The 22375-nt window shown below is 50.5% G+C and overlaps 1 protein-coding gene across 1 annotated transcript in view; it reads right to left on the bottom strand.

Annotated features, from left to right (window-relative positions):
* ascc3 (activating signal cointegrator 1 complex subunit 3) overlaps positions 1–22375 on the bottom strand; it is a 236487-nt gene that overhangs the window by 198717 nt on the left and 15395 nt on the right. Inside the window, exons 5-6 of the mRNA XM_064344119.1 lie at positions 13962–14082; positions 1065–1269 (exon numbers count right to left, since the gene is read on the bottom strand). Of these exons, the coding sequence (XP_064200189.1) occupies positions 1065–1269; positions 13962–14082 (326 nt within the window). The remainder of the gene's footprint in view (positions 1–1064; positions 1270–13961; positions 14083–22375) is intronic.

The following is a 22375-nucleotide window of genomic DNA, read 5'->3' as shown; positions in this document are numbered from 1 at the left end:
CAGCCAGGCCCGAGCCCGGGCCGCGTGAGGCACGCGTGAGGCCTGCGCTGGCGAGCGATTCAGCGGAGACCGCGCGGGAAGCGGCGCCTCCGTTAGCCGGGCGCCCCCACCGCCCGTTACCGCGCCAATTAAGAGCTAACGAATGACATGGCAGCCCGGGTGGAGATGCTTCTGCGTGCGGGCCGCTAATGCTTCTCTCCCCAGAGCCGGCTAAGCGCAGTGCGGACGGGGCGTGCTGGGCCGCTATAAAAGGGGGGGTGTGGGGGGGGGGGGGGGGGGGTATGGGTGCGCTGTTGGGAGCCGGGGTGCTGTTAAAGCCAGAAATGAGTGCGGGAATTCAGAGGATGAACATGATGCAAACTGTGTGTGTGTATGACATAACATAACATAGCTTAACGACGAGAACAGGGCATTGAGCCCAACGATGCTCGCGTATAAGCATGTATGTACGCATGTGTCGTCGTGGGTGTGTGTGAGTGGGAGTCCTCGCGTGTGTGTGTGTGTGTGTGTGTGCATGGGAGGTGGGAGAGATGCCACAGCTATAATAAATGAGGGGGAACAGAGAGGATGAATGTGTGTATGAGTGGTTGTGGGGTGTGTGGGTGGTGTGGGTGTATAGGGGTTGCTGGGGTGTGTGTGTGAGAGAGAGGGGGACGGCCTTGTTAAAGCTATAAAAGAGCAGGGGCAGAAAATGACTATGACGGTGTGGGGGAGTTAGTGCAGCTCCCTGTGTGTGGCTCACCCTCTCCCTAATCTCTTCCCCTCGCCCTGACGGATTTACCCAGGCAAATTTTAATTAAACAGATCACTGCGCTTTTTTATCCGGCAAAATTAAACTTCCACAGAAAATTCTTATAATAATAAAAAAACGTGATCGGATGCTTCATCGCCTGTTTCTCCTGCTTGTTTTTAATTCCGTTTCGGTTTTCCGCCAGAGGCGGGGACTCAGTGGCGGGCCAATGGGAGGCAGGGGACTCCACCCGGCGGGCCAATGGGAGGCAGGTGACTCTGCGGCAGGCCAACGGGAGACGAGGGGGCTGGGTAGCCCCGCCCGGTGAGCTCACCGGTGCAGGCGCAGCTCCTTGGGGTCGAAGTGGAAGCCGGGGTCGGGCGGGGCGTCGGCGTCGTCGGGGCGCTTCTCCCGCTTCCTCTCGCGCTTCTCCTCGCGCCGCTGCAGCCTCATCAGCTGCTTCTCCTGCTCCGACTGGATGGTGACCTGGCAGCCGTACGCCGGCTTACTGCCGTCCCCGTTGCCTTTGCGCGCCGCCTCTGCCCCAAACAAGCAGGGAAATAAACACAGACGGCAATAAGAAACCACAGCGGGAGATCAGAGGCCCAGGAGGAGTCCCGAGGACAAGACGCTCGCTGAATTTAAAAAACCACATACGGAAACGACACCGCTTTTATACATAGGCCCCAGTTCAACTGTGTCATTACACATCTAAATGTGTGGAGCACAGAGCCAAATCAAGAAAAAATATGCTCTTGTCCCAAACTTTATGGAGTTCACGGGAAACTTGGAAGATCACTTTGGAAACACGACAATCGAAAATATCAATCATTTATTTAGCCGTAACTGAAAGTCAGCCGCATTAAGCAACCAGACATTAGACGCACACTGTAGGAACCATGAATCAGGCAACCTCTGCATACAGCATCAAGTCTGACTGGTGGGTCCAATCAAGCAGGATCCCTAGCTGTAAATGTCAGAGTAAAGGGTCCTAAGGTATGCTTTCACTGTAAAAACAATCCACCTAAAAGAGCGGCCTCTCAGATTCAAACCCAGAGAAACCAGGAGCCTGTGTGACTCTTACCTGGACAGTAAGCTCAGGGGGAAGGAGCAACACAGGAAGGGTTAATCCCCCCCACCCCCCGGGCCCCTGGCTCGGCCCCGCCCCTGCCTGCCTTGGCCTCCACAGCTCAATAAAAAGCCGAATTGCTCTTGAAAAACAGATGAGATCTGATGATTGCACCAAGGCCTCCCCAGACTGTCTGAATGACTTCTTTTTTATCTCTCCTAAAAGGTCTAACCTGTCGTGACTCCCCCCCGCCCCCCGCCCCCCCACGCGCACCCCCCGTCTCTCTTCCAGACTGACAGCCTGGCACTAAATAAACCCATCAGATGCTCTGGGGCCGCCCGGGCCCCCACACACCCTCCCCGCCCGGGCCCCACACATCAATTAAAGGGCCGTCCTGTTGCCAAGGAGAACGGTGCTGCAGTGTGTTCCCCCATAAGCCCCACTCCAAGAGCACTGAATGTAAAGGCTTTGTGTAACGCCATTACATAATCCCCCTCTTTACCCCTCTTTCAAAACACAGACAATTCACCTTCAGATTACATCACAAGTTCTTTATCATACTGTTGCAATGTGCAATTTTTTATATTCATTAAATGAAAAAAAATAAATAAATAAATACAGTTGATGACAGTATTGCAAAACCACATACTTCTGCATGAATTCATATGGTATACGTAAAAACAAGACAAATGGTTTAGTGCATGTTTATTGACTGTTCATAGTACGCAATGGGGCCCAATTCATATTGTTGTATGACCGTTCCTTTAAAAACCAACAAAACATTTATTCCTCAAAATGGTTCCAGGTATCATTGCTCATATAGCACTGATAATCTGACTGAGGAACAAAAAATGCATCGCTGGGAGAAAAACGGGGGAAAGGACAAAAAAAACTACATTTTTCTGATACAACATCCTAAGACCAGCACCCACTCCAAAGCTATGCAGGAGGCGAAGAAGGGCCGTGTGTTTGCTTCCCGTTCTCTCCAGCATTTAGGAAACAGAAATAAAACAAATACAGAGGAGTACATGAATTATAATAAGAAAACAGAAGGTTGTAGGGACGAGCCACCCTTCGGTTCACGTCAGGTATCCAGGGTGACGGCCGTGGTCACCGGACGCCGTGGCGACGGAACTGTGAGCGCCCGGCGCAGACGCCTCAGGTTAGGAGACAGGAGATCCGAGCCGAGCCGCTAGCGCGCTAATTAGAGGGCTGCTCGTTATCAGAGGTGCGCCAGGCGACCTGGTTAATTATACAGGGGGCATGTTTAATTGGCATGCGTGCGTCCTGACCGGCGGACCTTCCCCGTCCCCCCCCGCCGCCCACACTGCCTGGGAGAGAGAGGCGCCGGTATCAGAGCAGAGAGACGCACACTGTGCTGGGCCGCCAGGTCTCACATAAACGCACCAGACACAAGGCTGTAAGCGAGAGAGGATCCCACCATCCCGCTCGGCTGTTCAGACGGGAACGGGGGCAGGAACAATCCCGCTATCGTCCCTGGAGAAGCGCTCAAACTCCACGCCCTTTCCCAGGAGAGGGAGGAGAACTCCCTTGTGGTAAAAACGTGTGTACATACATGATTACATGCATGTAGGCAAAACACACGTGCACGCACACACACGCATGCGCACACACACACGTGCACAAATGCACGCACACACACACACACACACCCCCACACAGAACTATCCAGGCATTTACCACGTATCTTACTACTAAGGCTAAGTTCATTCAATATGGCAGAAGAGAGCAGATAAGAGTATGAAATTGAAGTTAAACCCAATCTCATCTCTACTTTTTCACTTTATTTTTTTCTTCCTAATTCTCTGGATGTGCAGACACCGCTCTGCCTTTTCAGAAGGGGGGGGTGGGGGTGCCCACGCAGGTAGGGATGTTCTGAACTGTGGAAAATCCGGGAAATTGTCAGTGCGATTAAGGATTAGAAATCTGTCTATCACACTGCCAGAGGTTAAACTGGTTGCCATATCCAAGTGAAAGCCCTCCTTCTGCGTGGACGGAGGGCCGAGGTTTGGCTGTGCCCATATTAAGCAGTTAAAATGCTAATCATCTGCACTTCTTCACTGTGGATGGTTTAAGAGAGAGAAAGAGAGGGGATACAATGCTGAGACAGTGGGATCGGAGGAGGAGGAGGACAGAGAAAAAGAAATTGTGTGAATGGGAGAGAAAAATGCACAGAGGAACATAAAAAAATGAATGGAGAGAGGAAAGAAAGCAAGAGGGGAAAAAAAGAGGGAAAGAGAAAAAGGGGGGAAAACGAGAAAGGCGTGGGGAGAAAGCACACAGCAGGTGTGCGTTTGCTGAGGAACCCTGATTCTCCAGTCACTCCTCTCCCATAATCACCCTGGTATTTAACATCCTTAAAAATCCATTAACTCAGAGGTACGGACGACAGCCGCCCAACATGTTTGAGAAGAAAAGACGGAGCAGGCATTCCAGCTCGCCGGGGTTCCTCAGTACTCCTAACAAAATTAAAAGAAAGGCTTTTAAGTGCTTTTATAATTCCGCCTGTCACCGGTCTTTCAGGAGCTACGGGGCCGAGACGCACTCTGACTCGCCAAATATCCCAGCAGCCCCGAGGCCCGGAGGACCCTACGACACGAACCCGCGTGGGGAAAAGAGGCTGGGCACGAGGCTTCCTGTCCGCGCCGCCCGCTTTCAGGCCACGGTCTGGGGGGCAGAGCGGCGTTCGCTTGAGAACCGGGAGCTAAGATGACCGCGGCCGGCCGCGGAGCCCGAATGCGGCTTTCCAGCTCCAGCGGGCTGAACCGGAGCAGGAGGCGCAGCGAGGGCGGGAGGGGGGAGTGGGGGGTTTGTACCGTTACACGGCATGGTTCTGCGCCAGCCTCTGGGATTCGACGCCGCGTGAAAACGCAGAACGCCGCGCGCGGCTGCTCACAGCCCTGTGCAGACGCCGTGCTTCTCTGAGTGCCGCCGGCCGTCTTATCTGTGCTTTTACAGGTTTAAGCGTCCAGCGTGGACTCTCCTCTACAAAAGGACGCCGGCTCGTTATGTTTTAATTGGCTGTAACTCCTCCAGCTTCTTCAGCACGTTGACGGAATTTGCGTTCTCATTTCAGATGGTTTTTTTTTTTCCCCCTCTTTCAGTCAGTTTGCTTGTTCCCAGCATCCTCGCCTGGGCGGATAAGAGGATCGGACAGGGCGAGGATCGGACAGGGCGAGGAAGGGAGGGGAGGGACGGAGCCGTGAGGCCGGCCGGCCGCATCGTCCCCGCCCGTCAGAGCGCAGTCACGCGCCGCGGAGCTCAGGCTGCGGCCCGTCCCCACTGACGCCGCTGACATTTCAATTCAGACATGAGGCGCCTTCCCCTGCTGCCCGCTTTCATAACGGCAAAAACCACTGGAGGAGAAGGAATAGAAGGAGGAGAAGGAATAGAATAAGAGAAGGAATAGAAGGAGAAGGAATAGGAGGAGGAGGAGAATAAGAGGAGGAGAAGGAATAGGAGGAGGAGGAGGAGGAGAAGGAATAGAATAAGAGGAGGATGGGCAGGAGGCAAGAAACCCTTTTCTCAAAGGCTGCTCATTTTGCCTCCTGTGCCAAGGCTGACTGAGCCCAGATCATGCCCGCTGAGATGAGGCGTGTCCTGTTGTGCCCGCCCTTGGAAGGTGGGCGGCGGGGTCCTCTGGGAGCCTGTAACGGGCAGCAATGTGGCACAGCGGATCAGAAGCTGTTCTGTCGTGTTCTTGCTTCCAGGAGGTTGCCAGTGCAACTCCAGGGCCCATAATATAATAGATATATAATAGAGGAAGGGGTGGTGTTCAATTGATGCTGTGATACAGCAGGTGCACGCGTTCATTGTATGCAGTGCAAAAGTCCAAAAAATAATATTATTATTATTATTATTATTACCATCTCTTACCTCTGTGTGCAACTGGCTTTGCCTCCAAGTAGGTAATCATATTGCTTTTTAACACTGTTGTCTGCAGTAAAACCGTTGGCCTGAACTGCACTCGCTCAACTGCAAGGGCTTTTCAATCAAAATTCAGTCCCGACAACTGCTCACCAAAGGTAGAGAGGCCCTCTCTGAATGTTTCAATCCGGCCCACCCCCAACGCACATGTCCCACTAGACCCACATCCAAAGCAACTCCGCATCTGTGCAACCGGGCTGGTCAGGCAGGCTGGCCACTCCTGCCCTCCACCCGCATGGTTGTGTCCACGGAAGGGCTGCCGGTGTTTGTGCAGCACCTGCGCTCGAGTCTCGTTAAGAGCTGTCCGAGCGGAGTGCCTGAACGCCAGAGCCCGGCTGCGTGCCCGAGAAACGCCCGCGTCTGTCAGAGACGTTTCTGCGTCTGTGAGAGATCCGTTTATCAGTCTGCGTCGCTCTGACCCGCTCCCGTGTCCAGGCGGAAGACGAGTTTGGGAACCGGTGAAGGCCGAGTCAGCGTTTGTCTGAGACTGGCGTTTACGCCTCTCAGAGAGATTTTCGACGAGGCCGCGATAATCACACCAATCGCAGAGCGAAACCCTCCTCCGCTCCCTGGGGGAGGCGGCAGCCAATCATGCGCCTTCCAATAAAGCGCGGCGGTATTCACCCGAGAGCTGCGCATGCATCTGTGAACTGCCTGTCTGCATGAACGTGGTATCTGAACACAGAGCTCCAGCCCAAAAAAAACACAATACCCAAAATGCCACTGTCAAGAGCATCTGTTCACTTTTAACGCAGTTTCAATCTGCTTACTCTGCCAGTGTAGAGGCAGGGCCCCGCTCTTCATTGCCGAGTTCATACATTAGTGTCACAATTTTCTTTTTTCTTTTCTTTCTTGCCATCGCCATGTAAATTTAGCCAGTCCATTACTCAAACTCAAGTCTCAGATTACTGGATACCATATGACTTCTGTAGAAGACTCTCTCATTAAAAGTTCAACAGGCTTCAGGCTGGCTGGAATATGATTTTTCCCACAAGGCCAACATAAAAAAAAAAAACCCCTTGGTTATGAACTCTTCACAAAAATCATCCTCCCGCGAGCACAGCCTCCGCAGTCAGGGCCGCGAACCCATAACCACAAAAACCTAGCGCCTCCCGAATTAAGCCGTCGAATTTGCACGACCAGCCCCACCGCGAGCGCGTTAAAATTCACCTGGTTCAAATGCCATATTCGGAGCCACGCTTTTCACGAGGAGTAGGCGTCGGAGAAGCGTCTCAGTCCCGAGACGCCAGGATATGAATTTTGCATGAGAATATGAAGAGACGTTTCCTCTCGGTGAGAGAGAGGTGATCCCGTCCCCGAACAGTGCATTTAATAATGACACGGCGTGTCAGCGCTGTTCACAATATCTGTCCATCTTCTTCCAGGTACATTTATCACTGGCTAATCGAGTAAACAGAGTTCAGAGAAAACGTAATTAATGGCCACTGGGCTGTAATCAATAAACGGAGGAATAAGATGTTGGTGAGAGAAAACAACAGTGACAGTTTTGAATATTTGACGATTCTCCCCCAGAAACCTGACCGATACGGTTAGAGTACCCAACACCGGAGAGCAAGAACCCCTGCAATCTAGCAAATTTTACTGCCATCACAAAATGCAAGAGAGCCTCGCCAATGATGGGGTTTTTAAATTCGACAGCAGTTTGGGCTAATTTCATCCAGTTAATGGACTGTATACACTTTGACCAATAGCGATCACCTCTGTTCAATGTCCAGTTAAACTCCATCTGCTGGTTTATATGGTTGGCATGAATGTAAAGTCAACTGTGTGCCCCGTGTCTGCAGGAGACATGCCAGCACATTAGATTAAATTTTATACTGTAGCCATAGGTATATAATAATCTTAGGCATATTATACTTTTAACCCATATGTTTATAAACCAAATTTATAAACCAATAAGCCAAATTCAGAAGGAAAGAAGAAAATAACACCATTTCCTTTTGATGGACAGTGATTTAGTTCTGAACAGGAAGGTGGGGGGGGGGGGGTGTTCCTTCTGTGATGAATATTCACAAGCTCATTTTTGACGATAGACAACCCATTAAATGGACACTATCACACTGGCATTTAGTTAACAGAAAGTGGACAACTCAATTAGAAAAAACCCAGGTACGGGAGCAATTCAGTCATACATGTACGAGCCAATAATCCTGGCAGTGACAGGAACATGGAGTGGGACCTCAAAGCCTGCTAGTCTGGCCAGGGTCATGAGTCAGAATGGTAACCGGCATTTGCTGTCTGGGAAACTAGCTCTCTGTTAAGTTAGCAATCTTCTGATATCTGGCAACCGAGTTAGTCTGTCAGCATGCCTGCATGCCAAATTTCCAATTCCAAGAGCCAAATTAGACACCTTGTTAGCTCATTAATTTATTTTCCTGTATCTGACAGGCATATCATATGATCTTTTTTTACTCTTGGTGATATCATTTCACTGCTCATTCTGCATTGACACAGCATAGCATTAGCCATCTTGTTATTCCATCTGACTAACTTTATGTTCCTAAGCTCTATTTTTTCTTGCACAGCTACATGTAACTCTTACATAAAATTTTACATTCTCACACAGCCATTTCTACAGCAAGCCATGATTCTAGTGTAGTCCCCACATACTGCAGTCAGTAATGTTAAATGACAAGTAGGCACTTTAACATATTCATACCATCAGCTGGCCTTCCCTCACATGGCTATACGAGCATTTTCTCCAGAAAACTGATGTGCGCTAAGTGGAAGAATAATTTTGTACAACATCTACAAACTGGGATGCATTAGTGCACTCCAAAATTCTTCAACTTAGGAACACGTGCTCCTCGGAAGAAATGTTAGCAAAGAGCCCTGCATCTCATAACAATCTTCCTGTAAATGACATTATAAACAAGTTCTTCAAAATCCACGAGACCAAATATAAGGGCACTAAGAATTATTGGTGCTCTCAGGATAACAAAAACCCTCAAAAATAAATAAAATGCCTCAACAAAATAACCAGCGCTTAGTATCACAGTATATATATTCTCTGATTCTTGTTAACAATATGATTAAAGACCCTATGCGTTTTCATTGCACAGGGACTTTAAGCAACATGGAGGCAGAGCCAACTGTGGTAGTCACACTGAGAAAGTTCAGAAAATGTCCAGATTTCACTCATGATTTATTCAGCCTGTAAAATGGGCTAACATTCTCTGTAGTGCGATGCAAAGCTGCATTGGGGGTTGGGGAGGGGGGCACCTATGACAGCTCAGCACATCACCAGGCCAGTGAAGCACATCAGCAAGGAAAGCACACCCACAGTAAAATTTATAATTCATCTCTGAAGTAAAAACCTCCTGCAGTTATGGAGCCTCCATCAGCACATTTCCTTATATGGGATATCCCGTCTCCAAGATATATAACCAATCAGTGTAACTCAAGTCTGCTTGAGGGATTTTGATTTGTAAGCAAATTCAAATTTCCACACTTATCGTCTGATTTGGCTGTTACATTTCAATGCTTGTATCCTTAAGAATGGACTGTGTTCCATCTGATCACCCACCACATGACTCACCAACTCACTGTAATAGTAAACAGCTCCACACTGCTGATCTAACCACTGCTCCACACTGCTGCTCTAACCACTGCTCCACTCTGCTGATCTAACCACTGCTCCACACTGCTGATCAAACCACAGCTCCAAACTACTGATCTAATCACTGCTTCATACTTCTGATCTAACCGCTGCTCCACATTGCTGATTTGACCATACCTCAATCAAAGGACTTCACTTGCTACAACACAAGAAAAGATCCACCTGTCACGGCTTCACAAGATCTCACCCATCGTGATTCAATGAGAATTCACCAGGCTAAACCTGATGAGAGATTCTGCTCTGACTTCAAAGAAAGAGAGAGAGAGAGAGACAGCGAGGAAAGCTCCACTGCCCCATCCTTGCTTGCAGCACTTAAGAAGACTAACTGAAGAGACATACATACAGTAGAGAAACAAATCTGTTCCCCAACTCAGAATGATCCATAAACTCATTCTATTATTATTCCCCATTTCTCCAGAGTAGGCCAGATAAAAATAAACACACTGTTCCGTGAAAACAAATAAAATCCCACAATGGCACTTTTCACTTTGTCGAAGATGATTTCTGTCCAAACTAATGAATTTCTGTCACAATGAATTATGCTCCACGCAATGCTAATAGCACCAGAAGCAAAGTGGCCAGGCCCGCCATTACCACCCCACAGGACCCGAGCGGAGGGACAGGAGAAGGAACACTGCAGTCGAAAAACTCCCCCTCCCCAACAAGACCGCGCGTCAGTAAGACAGAAATGAGTTTATCACCCCTCTCAGCCAGGAGGCCACAGTTTATTTTTTTACCAATACCGTTTACTCTGCGCTTCTCAAGATAACAGCCGCTATCTGCTATCGTTTTCTTTCAACGGAAATTTAAGCTATTAGTGAAGTCGTCCTGTTACAAAAAAATGAAAAATTTCCCAGGGAGCAATGTGATATCGGTTGGCCCCATGCGTCGTGCAATTGCTCAGAGCCTCCGCCAGACCCACGGGTTTCAACAGGACGCGGAGAATACTTCAAAATGTGCTCTAGCGCACAGGAAATCAGCAGCAGCCACAAACAAGCACGGCGCATGGTAATCTGCTCCGTGAAGACAAGACCCCCCCCCCACTCCCCCCAACACCCCCCACCACCACACACACACCTCGCCCCGCCGCCACACCACAACTTAATCGAATGCAAAGAGAGGGAAAATTAAATCATCAGCTTTTAGCCCCTGTCCCTGACCTCTACCGCTGGTTGTCATGGTAACCCTAATCTGGAGCCTTTCTGGCAGGTGAACTTTTAGACTTGCTGAGCAGGCCGTTTCGCTGTCCTGTGTCGCCCGGTGCAGCAAACACGATCCGTGATTGGACAGAAGTAACGAGAAAGATATCCCGGATAATTGCAAAGAGGTGGGGGGGCTGGAGGGTAACTTTCCCCAGTACCTTTCTCCTTCCTTTCTGAACGCTGTGCTGAGACACCAGCACTAAATATTAGCACTTTAACTAGGGCAATTTCCATTTAAGCTCTTTAAAGTGTTAAAGATGAACAAGTGCGTGCTTCTCAGTCTTTAAAAATGAACAATTAACCTCCAGCTCGTTAAGCGCAGACATTTCTATATTTCTGGGGGGTAGTGATGTCACTAAGCTCTTTTGGAGAGAGCACAGTATCAGAACTGCAGTAAACTAAAGCTGGCTTTGAGCAGAAGCTCGAGCTGAGGTGAGCTTCAGTGACTGCTCATGGCAGGCATTCATTTACCAATATGGCAATCATTCCTTGAACACTTCACACGTTGGCAACAGGGCGTGTGTCCATGCACATGTGAGCTTTTGTGGTAGCGCCTATTGTGGGCACAACAGTGTGCGCACAAAGTCTGAATGTACGTGCCCGTGTCGGAACCCATGTGTGTGCACGTGTTCGTGTGTGTGTCTGAATGGAGTTCACAGGTGAGAGGAGTGGACGGTCATCTGAAACACACAACCAGTAAACAAGGGAACAGAAGCTCTCACTACTCCCAGCTCCCAAAGCAATATAGCACAGCTACACTCTTAGCAGCTCATACCAGCATCGGACCCGCCAAGCAAGAGCGCCGTCTCACTGTCCGCTTCTGGCACCAGCAGATCCTGCATTTTTAATCCCCAGGTCCTGGACACAAGTTCATGGTAGCTGCTCTACTACTTGATCCCATCCACCGGGGAATCAATACCAATCAATTTTTCATTCATACTGATTAGAACCTCTTACCTGCCAAAATCAGCCCCGCAGAGTACACTTAAGCAGAAAGGACAGTGGGTTGAAGCTGCAGTTGGGTCCAAAACGTCCTGCCAGGCAAGAATGGCCACTCAAAGATGTCTGAATTACTGCCTGTGCATTTTTAATCCCCGGGTCATCTACGCAAGACAGCTGATCTAACTGATAGAGATAGTTGACCTAACACTTGATCCCACCCGGCAAGCAATCCATGACAATCAATTCATTATTAATACCGATTGATCACGTTAAGCCCGAAAAACGCCCGCAGGCTCCAGAGAGTGGTTATTATTTTTGTTGTATTTTATTTTTTTATTAGAACTCCGTGTCGGGGTACGCGCTCTCCAGGCAAACTGTGCGGGCAGATCGCTTGCGCCTTACTGACCAGAGGAGTCGCTGTTGCACAAGGAGGCCTGGGCAACACCAATGCCAGCTGGGATTTCATCCTCCGTCGCTGCACCGAGGTCTAAGTGGTCAAGCAGGACAGTTACAAAAATGGCGGGAAAAAAAGGGTTTCACGCCCCAGAGCGACCAAATGCCATAAGACATTTTCACAGTGCACGCATGTAGAAGGCAATTACCATAAACTTAAGTAAGAAGTGACCTAAAAGGCATTGCCTTTTATGGTCGTTATATGGGCTATGTATAAATTATATATATATATATATATATATATTTCATTACTGCATTTTTTCCCCTAAGCATTTCATGCTGTTGGACGGCAAAGCACGGAAACGTCAGGAACGACAAGTTATTCAGCTTTATCTAAGACCCTTCACAGTTTCCATCATATTCCAGCAGTAAAATCTGCCTTCTAGTTAACAAGTTACAGAAGGAGAAGGGGGGGAGAGAGATTCAGAGAATGTGAGCCTTGCACTGGATTCTGGAGCCTTAATAACAAAAACAACCAGGCTCAGGAGAAAATAAAGAAAATCCAATATCTGAATGCTCGGCACCCACACATAAGGCCCAATGGCTTCGCCTAGTATTGGTTTATAATTGACCCCCATCTTAAAACATAATGTCTATTTCGCTTTGTTATCCATTGCTATTATTTTTATTAAGACTGCGTACGAGAGAGTGTGCTAATGTCGTTTTCCACAACTACCCTGAATGGGTTTCAATTCCAGCCAGGTTTTTTTATTTTCTTTCTTTCTCTTTTTTCCACTTCTCCTCTTTTGGCTGGCAGAGAGAGATAATGAAGAATTGAGCTGCACCCAAAAGACCATCTTTTCCTAATGGTCTTTCTTTGTATCGAGTCATTTGACAATAATGAAGAAAACGAGACCAAATTCTGAAACGGCTTCACGCTGGGGGTAGCGGGGGGGGGGGGGGTATGAGGTTATCAGAGTTGGAGAGAAGAACTATCATTTCCCTGTCTTCACACTAAGTTCACACTTCACAAGTTGGCTAACACCACAGGTATGGCTAACAAGCTAGCATGTGGTTCTCGCAACATCACCGAAACGCAGTCAAACCAACACAAAAAAAACTCTTACATTTTTCTGAAGATGTGGGCGTACGCTCGGTCTCAGATGGGCGGAGTGCATTTGAGCGCGGCCCCGCCCCCAGGCGCGACCCCCGTGCTGTGACAGAGACAGGAACGGTGCGGCCACGCGGAGCTGTCAGTTTGGAGGCTCGGGGGCTGGGCGGTGGGCGGTGGGGGTGGGGGGCGTGCGGCCCCTGACAGCTGGAGCGTCGCTATCGGCTCCGCGCCTCGCCACCCGGCCCCGGATCACCTGACAGCCGCCGGGCTGATAAACCTGTCCGTTTCACTTCAGCGGCGGCTGAAGCTCAGCGGCGTGGCGTCTGGGAGGGGGGCGAGCAGGCTAGCGCACGGGCTAGCGCAGGGGAGCGCTGCAGCGCTCTTACTGTTAAGAGTCGCAGTAAAACGCCTTCTAAATGAACGCGGAACTATGCACACATTTCGACAGTTAGCAAACACACTTATCCACAGTGACTTACGAAGACGACATTTTTACATACAATCCATTTATGCAGTCGGATATTTTACTGAAGACATTCAGGTTAAGCACCTTGCTGAAGTGTGCAAGTGCTTCAGTTGGGAATCAAACATTTGACTTACAAGCCCAGTTCACTAGCTGTCACACTACACAGTCACTCTAATCTATTATTAATCATCGCTCAAACTGAGCGTGCATCCTTTCCTCTTCTCTACATTCTTATTCCCATTTTCTCCAAATGTGAACACTATTAGACCACGTCCTCTGTCCACCTGCCTCCCCTTCTTCCCCACTGTTATTCTCCTATTCTGCCTCCCTCCCTCCCTCCCTCCCTCTCTTTCTCTCTGTTGGTCTGTCTGTCAGTCAGTCTGTCCAGCCTCTACGTGACGCACCTGTGACCGAGTTGCTATGCAACTGAACGGTAGCCTGGTGGCTGCGCACTCACCGGGCAGGTAGCCGAGCCGTTGGTCGGGCAGCGAGGTGAGGAGGGAGTCCACGATGTCGGCCCTGTGCTGGAGCAGCCTCTCGATCATTTCGAAGCCCTCGGGACCCAGGAGCTCAAACAGCTGCAATGCGAGGGAGGGGGGAAAGGCACGGTTACCTCTCGTACGTTCGGTCACGGTATCCCCAAGACCCCACTTTGTGTCAGAACAGTGGAAAAAGTACAAGGACAAATCCCTGAACACTTATGCCTCTTTTAACATTACACCTGAAACACAGCGTACGGGAAAAGCGGTCCAGGAAAAACAGCAGGCCCCAGAGCTGCCAGATCGCTGACGTTAAAACGTTAGAACGGGGGCTTATGGGAGCTCGCTCTGCCGGTCTGTTACACTGCTTGGAATCCTGACCGCGGTCCGCAGACCAGCAGGGGGCATCCTAGTCAGCTTTAGCATCGCGCAGGGAGGGAGGGAGGGAGGGGCGCGTAGGCGAGACTGTCCTCGTCTCATCCCACACTCTACTCATCGCCTCTTTGACGAGGTTCAAGCAACCCGAGTCTGTCTGCGGTTTACAGGGACGGCACAACAACAAACAGAGAAAGACCAGACCGCATTCCCCATAATGACCTCATAGTCCACCTTACAGAACACATTTAATCAAATATTGTAGCATATGAAAATGGCTACTTTCCCCAAATTAGCGGAGTTACTATGAGAGCAGGCCAAATAAACGGCCTGTATGAAATATTGCAGCTGAAAGGCGATACTGAAGAGCTAACTGGCACCAGGCTTATATTATTGGCTTATTTAAATGTCCAGCCGGGGAGCGTGGGTCAGCCTTCGCCTGAGGAAGAGCTCGCAGCAGTCGAAGCACATCGCCTCTGTTGTGCTGCGTGTGTTTACATGAATCTGGGTAATTATATGCGCCTTTCTCTGTTGTGCACATTTGAGTTTATTACGGCATAATCCTGCTCGGTACCTAAGACAGAGCGCGGCTAATAAACTCAGCACCGTTTCTACCATAATACAGAGAGCTGTTCTTCTCCCTTTGGGTAATTGGCTTTTGGAGCGCATCGTAAGTTTCACTACAACTCACTCTTTGTGACAGGGCGAAAAATAAAATTCCTAATTGGAGATTCCAAATGAGGATAAGAGGGAGGATTTACGGCTAAACATGAAGCAAGCAAACAGATAAATAATCTCAACAAATGAAAGAATTAAAACGCAATCAGGACAGACAGTCCGTGCACGCCTCATCCGAGTAGAGTTCTGGCAGTCGGGGCGATTTCTGTGAGGCCTCGGCCGGAGAACTGTGGGACAGACACACAGCAGCACATAACCGTTCTGGAGGACTGTGGGACGGAGACGCACAGCAGCACATAACCGCTGCGGACGACTGTGGGACGGAGACGCACAGCAGCACATAACCGCTCTGGAGGACTGTGGGACGGAGACGCACAGCAGCACATAACCGCTCTGGAGGACTGTGGGACAGACGCACAGCAGCACATAACCGCTCTGGAGGACTGTGGGACGGAGACGCACAGCAGCACATAACCGCTCTGGAGGACTGTGGGACGGAGACGCACAGCAGCACATAACCGCTCTGGAGGACTGTGGGACGGAGACGCACAGCAGCACATAACCGCTCTGGAGGACTGTGGGACGGAGACGCACTGCAGCACATAACCGCTCTGGAGGACTGTGGGACAGACGCACAGCAGCACATAACCGCTCTGGAGGACTGTGGGACAGACGCATAGCAGCACATAACCGCTCTGGAGGACTGTGGGACGGAGACGCACTGCAGCACATAACCGCTCTGGAGGACTGTGGGACAGACGCACAGCAGCACATAACCGCTCTGGAGGACTGTGGGACGGAGACGCACAGCAGCACATAACCGCTCTGGAGGACTGTGGGACAGAGACGCACAGCAGCACATAACCGCTCTGGAGGACTGTGGGACGGAGACGCACAGCAGCACATAACCGCTCCGGAGGACTGTGGGACGGAGACGCACAGCAGCACATAACCGCTCTGGAGGACTGTGGACGGAGACGCACAGCAGCACATAACCGCTCTGGATGTGACAGACGGGCTACGTCTGGAGGACTGGGACAGCACAGCAGCAGCACATAACCGCTCTGGAGGACTGTGGGACGGAGACGCACAGCAGCACATAACCGCTCTGGAGGACTGTGGGACGGAGACGCACAGCAGCACATAACCGCTCTGGAGGACTGTGGACGGAGACGCACAGCAGCACATAACCGCTCTGGAGGACTGTGGGACAGACGCACAGCAGCACATAACCGCTCTGGAGGACTGTGGGACGGAGACGCACTAGCAGCACATAACCGCTCTGGAGGACTGTGGGACGAGACGCACAGCAGCACATAACCGCTCTGGAGGACTGTGGGACGAGACGCACAGCAGCACATAACCGCTCTGGAGGACTGTGGGACGGAGACGCACAGCAGCACATAACCGCTCTGGAGGACTGTGGGACGGAGACGCACAGCAGCACATAACCGCTCTGGAGGACTGTGGGACGGAGACGCACAGCAGCACATAACCGCTCTGGAGGACTGTGGGACGGAGACGCACAGCAGCACATAACCGCTCTGGAGGACTGTGGGACGGAGACGCACAGCAGCACATAACCGCTCTGGAGGACTGTGGGACGGAGACGCACAGCAGCACATAACCGCTCTGGAGGACTGTGGGACGGAGACGCACAGCAGCACATAACCGCTCTGGAGGACTGTGGGACGAGACGCACAGCAGCACATAACCGCTCTGGAGGACTGTGGGACGGAGACGCACAGCAGCACATAACCGCTCTGGAGGACTGTGGGACGGAGACGCACAGCAGCACATAACCGCTCTGGAGGACTGTGGGACGGAGACGCACAGCAGCACATAACCGCTCTGGAGGACTGTGGGACGAGACGCACAGCAGCACATAACCGCTCTGGAGGACTGTGGGACGGAGACGCACAGCAGCACATAACCGCTCTGGAGACTTGCTGGGACGGAGACGCACAGCAGCACATAACCGCTCTGGAGGACTGTGGGACGGAGACGCACAGCAGCACATAACCGCTCTGGAGGACTGTGGGACGGAGACGCACAGCAGCACATAACCGCTCTGGAGGACTGTGGGACGGAGACGCACAGCAGCACATAACCGCTCTGGAGGACTGTGGGACGGAGACGCACAGCAGCACATAACCGCTCTGGAGGACTGTGGGACGGAGACGCACAGCAGCACATAACCGCTCTGGAGGACTGTGGGACGGAGACGCACAGCAGCACATAACCGCTCTGGAGGACTGTGGGACGGAGACGCACAGCAGCACATAACCGCTCTGGAGGACTGTGGGACGGAGACGCACAGCAGCACATAACCGCTCTGGAGGACTGTGGGACGGAGACGCACAGCAGCACATAACCGCTCTGGAGGACTGTGGGACGGAGACGCACAGCAGCACATAACCGCTCTGGAGGACTGTGGGACGGAGACGCACAGCAGCACATAACCGCTCTGGAGGACTGTGGGACGGAGACGCACAGCAGCACATAACCGCTCTGGAGGACTGTGGGACGGAGACGCACAGCAGCACATAACCGCTCTGGAGGACTGTGGGACGGAGACGCACAGCAGCACATAACCGCTCTGGAGGACTGTGGGACGGAGACGCATAGCAGCACATAACCGCTCTGGAGGACTGTGGGACGGAGACGCACAGCAGCACATAACCGCTCTGGAGGACTGTGGGACGGAGACGCACAGCAGCACATAACCGCTCTGGAGGACTGTGGGACAGACGCACAGCAGCACATAACCGCTCTGGAGGACTGTGGGACGGAGACGCACAGCAGCACATAACCGCTCTGGAGGACTGTGGGACGGAGACGCATAGCAGCACATAACCGCTCTGGAGGACTGTGGGACAGAGACGCATAGCAGCACATAACCGCCAGCGCTCCGGAGGACTCTCGGAAGCGAACAGAGGTCGTCAAAGCCACAGGAAACACGCAGGAACACAACCGGTCATCTGAAAATTAAAAACCGAGACGCCCAATCCTATTTTCCACTTTTCCGTCAAAGAAGAAATCAGGCAAAAAAAAAAATGGAGGTTTAAATACTCAGGAGAACGCAAGCATTTCTTGATTATGCTTCTGGCCTGACTATCATCCCCAAGAGCCCTTCAACCCTAGCCCAGCACCTGAGCCCTTCCCAGGGCTGCATCCACAGGCATTACACATCACAAGCAGGAGTTTCTGTCATATGAACTAATGACCTACCGTCGTAAAAGAATATGGGCTCTTCACTGAAATTGGCCAGCAGCGACCAGGGAAGAGTGGCTTAATCCAAAGGCTTAATCAAAACCGGAAAAGAAACGCTCAACAAAAGCGTGTCATTAAAACAACGCCCCGCGGCGAGATGAAGACGAGCTTCATTAGCGCGGCACACCTATCTGGAGCGCGTCATTAAAATAACACCCTCTCTCGCGCGGGAAGACGAGTGTCGCCCAAATAAAGGAGGGTGTCGCGACCGTAACGGAGGTGTCAAGACTTTTCAAATAACAAAAGCCCGGAGACTTTGGAGTGCTTTCTCTCCCACCCAGCGTGAACGTGATTATCAAATCAGACGGCTGGAAAAGACCAGCATAATTGCTTTATAAATCAAGAAGATTAACTGGAACTCGCCTGTGTGTATTTGGGGCGTCTCAGACGGAAATACGCCCCACGGTGAACACGCGTTCCCGATAAGCCAGCGCATTCTCCACTTTTCAAAAAAAAAAGTCAACCGGTTATTTTGTTTTATTCCCCGGGGAGTAATCACCACTCACCTATCAGAAATGCCTTGTTATTTGTGTGCCCCGCTATTTTAAAGAATGTATTTATGCTAAGCAGGGAATCCGTTCCTGCAGGTACCCGCAGAAAGCAAGTGAAGATAACTAGCCTTGATGCAGGTAGCCGCTGGGTCTTTATCACCAGCGCCTAAAATGAATACATTATCAGCGTAATGGAGCTCATTATATCCTTTATGTTTCACAATCAGGGGCGACGCCACAAATAATAAACCCAGGTCAACAAAGGAGGAGGAACCGCCACTGCTTGTGTTTTTACACAACGGGCATTGCAGTCTCCCCACCAAAGTCCCTATTTCAACACCCTGTTTAAAATCACTCCCGCAATATCATTTCATGCGACAAACATACATTTAACAACAGGCAGCCCTTTCCACGCTTTTACACGTCTTGCAGCTTTCTTTCACGATACCGCCGCAAACTTGAGGAGCGCAGGGCGCCTGACGAACAGCCCCGTGTAACTGAGCAGCCTCGTAAATAGCATGGTATCAAAAAGCACCTATCAAAATGTTTGAATGCGTTTTAGGATAAGCATTCAGCCTGTCTCCTGACCTGTAATTAGTCGCATCTCCTGAAACAATAACTTTTCTGAAGGAGACGTTGACTACGGGAAGGAGTTCGTTTTTTCATTGTTGCCGTTGATTCTAATTGGCCGTGACAGTGCAGGGGAAAAGACGTCTGAGGGGGAAAGACGACGTTGTTCTTAACAGGGGGGCTGTATTCCATAATCCGCAGAGGAGCGGGGGGGTGGGGGGGGGGCTGAAGCTGCAGTCCATAGGATCTCTAAAACATTCCTGCAGGAATGAAGGTGTGAGCGCCCAAGTTAACGCCCACTTCAGCTGCTGCTGAAGACATTATTCAGATAATACCCAGCTTGGAGATTATGGCATGTGTCATTAAAGCAACACCCGAGCTGAAACCAAGGTAAGCTTCATTAGAAAGAGAGGCAGAAGAAAAGAAAGTTTCATTCAAAAGAAAAGATTTTGGTTAAAAAAAAAGTGTTAAAAAAAACACTCATAAGAAAATGGCCATCAATTAATTGACACTGAGCACTGGAAAGAAGTTTCCAGTAATTCAAACACCAGAAATATATAAAGCATGTCGGGCATCATTAACGCAAACCCTAAGCTAACACAAAGAAGGGTACCAAAAAAAAAAAAAAAAAAAAAAAAAAAAAAAAAAAAGCATACCATTAATTCGACGTACCCCCGCGCCGGAGCGGAGGCGCGCCCCTTTAAAACAACGCCCCGCGCCGAAACCGAGGCGGCCATCGTTAACGCTCCCCACGTCATTAAAACTGCACCCCACCCCTGAGCGAAGGCGCGCAATCGGCGGACGGCGCGGAGAGGAAGCGCGCGTCGTTAAAGCAACACCCCGCCTGGAGAGCGCTGGGGACCTCACCTCGCGGCGCGCGTGCGCTCGCTCGCGCCGGGCGTGCTCGCCAGCGATGATCAATCGGGCTCCTCCCCAGAGCCGGGGCTCTCCAAGCGTCTTCCAGGGGAATATTTTGTCGGGCATTAACATACCGCACTGCATGGGCTCTCTCCCGGGTGTCTGTAATTAAGTGCTACTGAGTGTACTTAGTGTACTACCTTGTTAAAATTCAAAATGCAGAGCTGAACAAGTTAGTCTGAGGTATTTTTTTTTTGTGTGTGTGTGTGTGTGTGCGCGCGCAAGGGGGTGGGAGAGACAGGAATCCCTTAATTGCCTGTATTTTTATGCAGCTTGAATCTCATTAAAATCCACAATCCTAAGAGAATCTAGCTTTTATCTCATTAAATATGAAAATTTAAGTGTGGCAGCCACTGACAAACCACAGTTATGGGGACAGGTTCAGTGGGTGATGGAAAGACAATTATTATTTTTTCCCGTTTTCCATTTTAAAAAAAGCACCGCACTGCGTTCAGAGAACAGTTTTGCTCTTTTGTTCAGTGCTCCCCACAGATCCCAGAAGTTACCGAAGTGTGCAGAGCGGGGGTTGGTAGGGGGGGCAACAGGCGCACTTTGATGATGTCAGCTCGTCTTCCAATCTTGCCGCTCGCTGCCATTTCTCTCCTGTGGTGGCCGCTCTATTTTCATGTCTTTGTGTTTTCCTTTGTGTTTAAGTTCAGGTTTCTCTTTACTTTCTGCATTTTGGTTTTTCGACAGCGCTCTGCAGTCACTGAATTGGTTTTCCTCTGAGTCAGCTCTACGGCTGAATCTCCTCTCCTCTGCTAAGGAGGCTGAGAGGGGAAACAGGGTTTCCAGCCCGGACGACTGAAGGACCCTGCGGACCTCCAAGGACTTTATTTATCCCCGTCACTAATTCATAAGTGGAGCCAAACTCCAGCACAAGAAAGAACCATTTTCTTCCTCCCAGGGTAGTGTGCTTGCCACCATGGTCCTCTGTGCCCTGGACTTTTCGCTCAATCCATTTTAAATAACGTGTGTGATCAGCATGACTCTTACCACACAGCTCTGAGTGAGCACGACTCTTACTGTACCCCACACAGCTCTGAGTGAGCACGACTCTTACTGTACCACACACAGCTCTGAGTGAGCACGACTCTTACTGTACCACACACAGCTCTGAGTGAGCAGGACTCTTACTGTACCACACACAGCTCTGAGTGAGCATGACTCTTACTGTACCACACACAGCTCAGAGTCAGCATGACTCTTACTGTACCACACACAGCTCAGAGTCAGCATGACTCTTACTGTACCCCACACAGCTCAGAGTCAGCATGACTCTTACTGTACCCCACACAGCTCAGAGTCAGCATGACTCTTACTGTACCACACACAGCTCAGAGTCAGCATGACTCTTACTGTACCACACACAGCTCAGAGTCAGCACGACTCTTACTGTACCACACACAGCTCAGTGAGCATGACTCTTACTGTACCACACACAGCTCAGAGTCAGCAGGACTCTTACTGTACCACACACAGCTCTCAATGAGAATGACTCTTACTGTACCACACACAGCTCAGAGTCAGCATGACTCTTACTGTACCACACACAGCTCAGAGTCAGCACGACTCTTACTGTACCACACACAGCTCAGTGAGCATGACTCTTACTGTACCACACACAGCTCAGAGTCAGCAGGACTCTTACTGTACCACACACAGCTCTCAATGAGAATGACTCTTACTGTACCACACACAGCTCTGAGTGAGCAGGCCTCTTACTGTACCACACACAGCTCTGAGTGAGCAGGACTCTTACTGTACCACACACAGCTCAGAGTCAGCATGACTCTTACTGTACCACACACAGCTCAGAGTCAGCATGACTCTTACTGTACCCCACACAGCTCAGAGTCAGCATGACTCTTACTGTACCCCACACAGCTCAGAGTCAGCATGACTCTTACTGTACCACACACAGCTCAGAGTCAGCATGACTCTTACTGTACCACACACAGCTCAGAGTCAGCAGGACTCTTACTGTACCACACACAGCTCAGTGAGCATGACTCTTACTGTACCACACACAGCTCAGAGTCAGCAGGACTCTTACTGTACCACACACAGCTCTCAATGAGAATGAC

Source organism: Anguilla rostrata, chromosome 1, assembly GCF_018555375.3.
Source record: "Anguilla rostrata isolate EN2019 chromosome 1, ASM1855537v3, whole genome shotgun sequence".
NCBI classification, from domain to species: domain Eukaryota; kingdom Metazoa; phylum Chordata; class Actinopteri; order Anguilliformes; family Anguillidae; genus Anguilla; species Anguilla rostrata.
The sequence above is the reverse complement of the archived record's forward strand: the minus strand, read 5'-3'. Positions and strand labels throughout refer to the sequence as shown.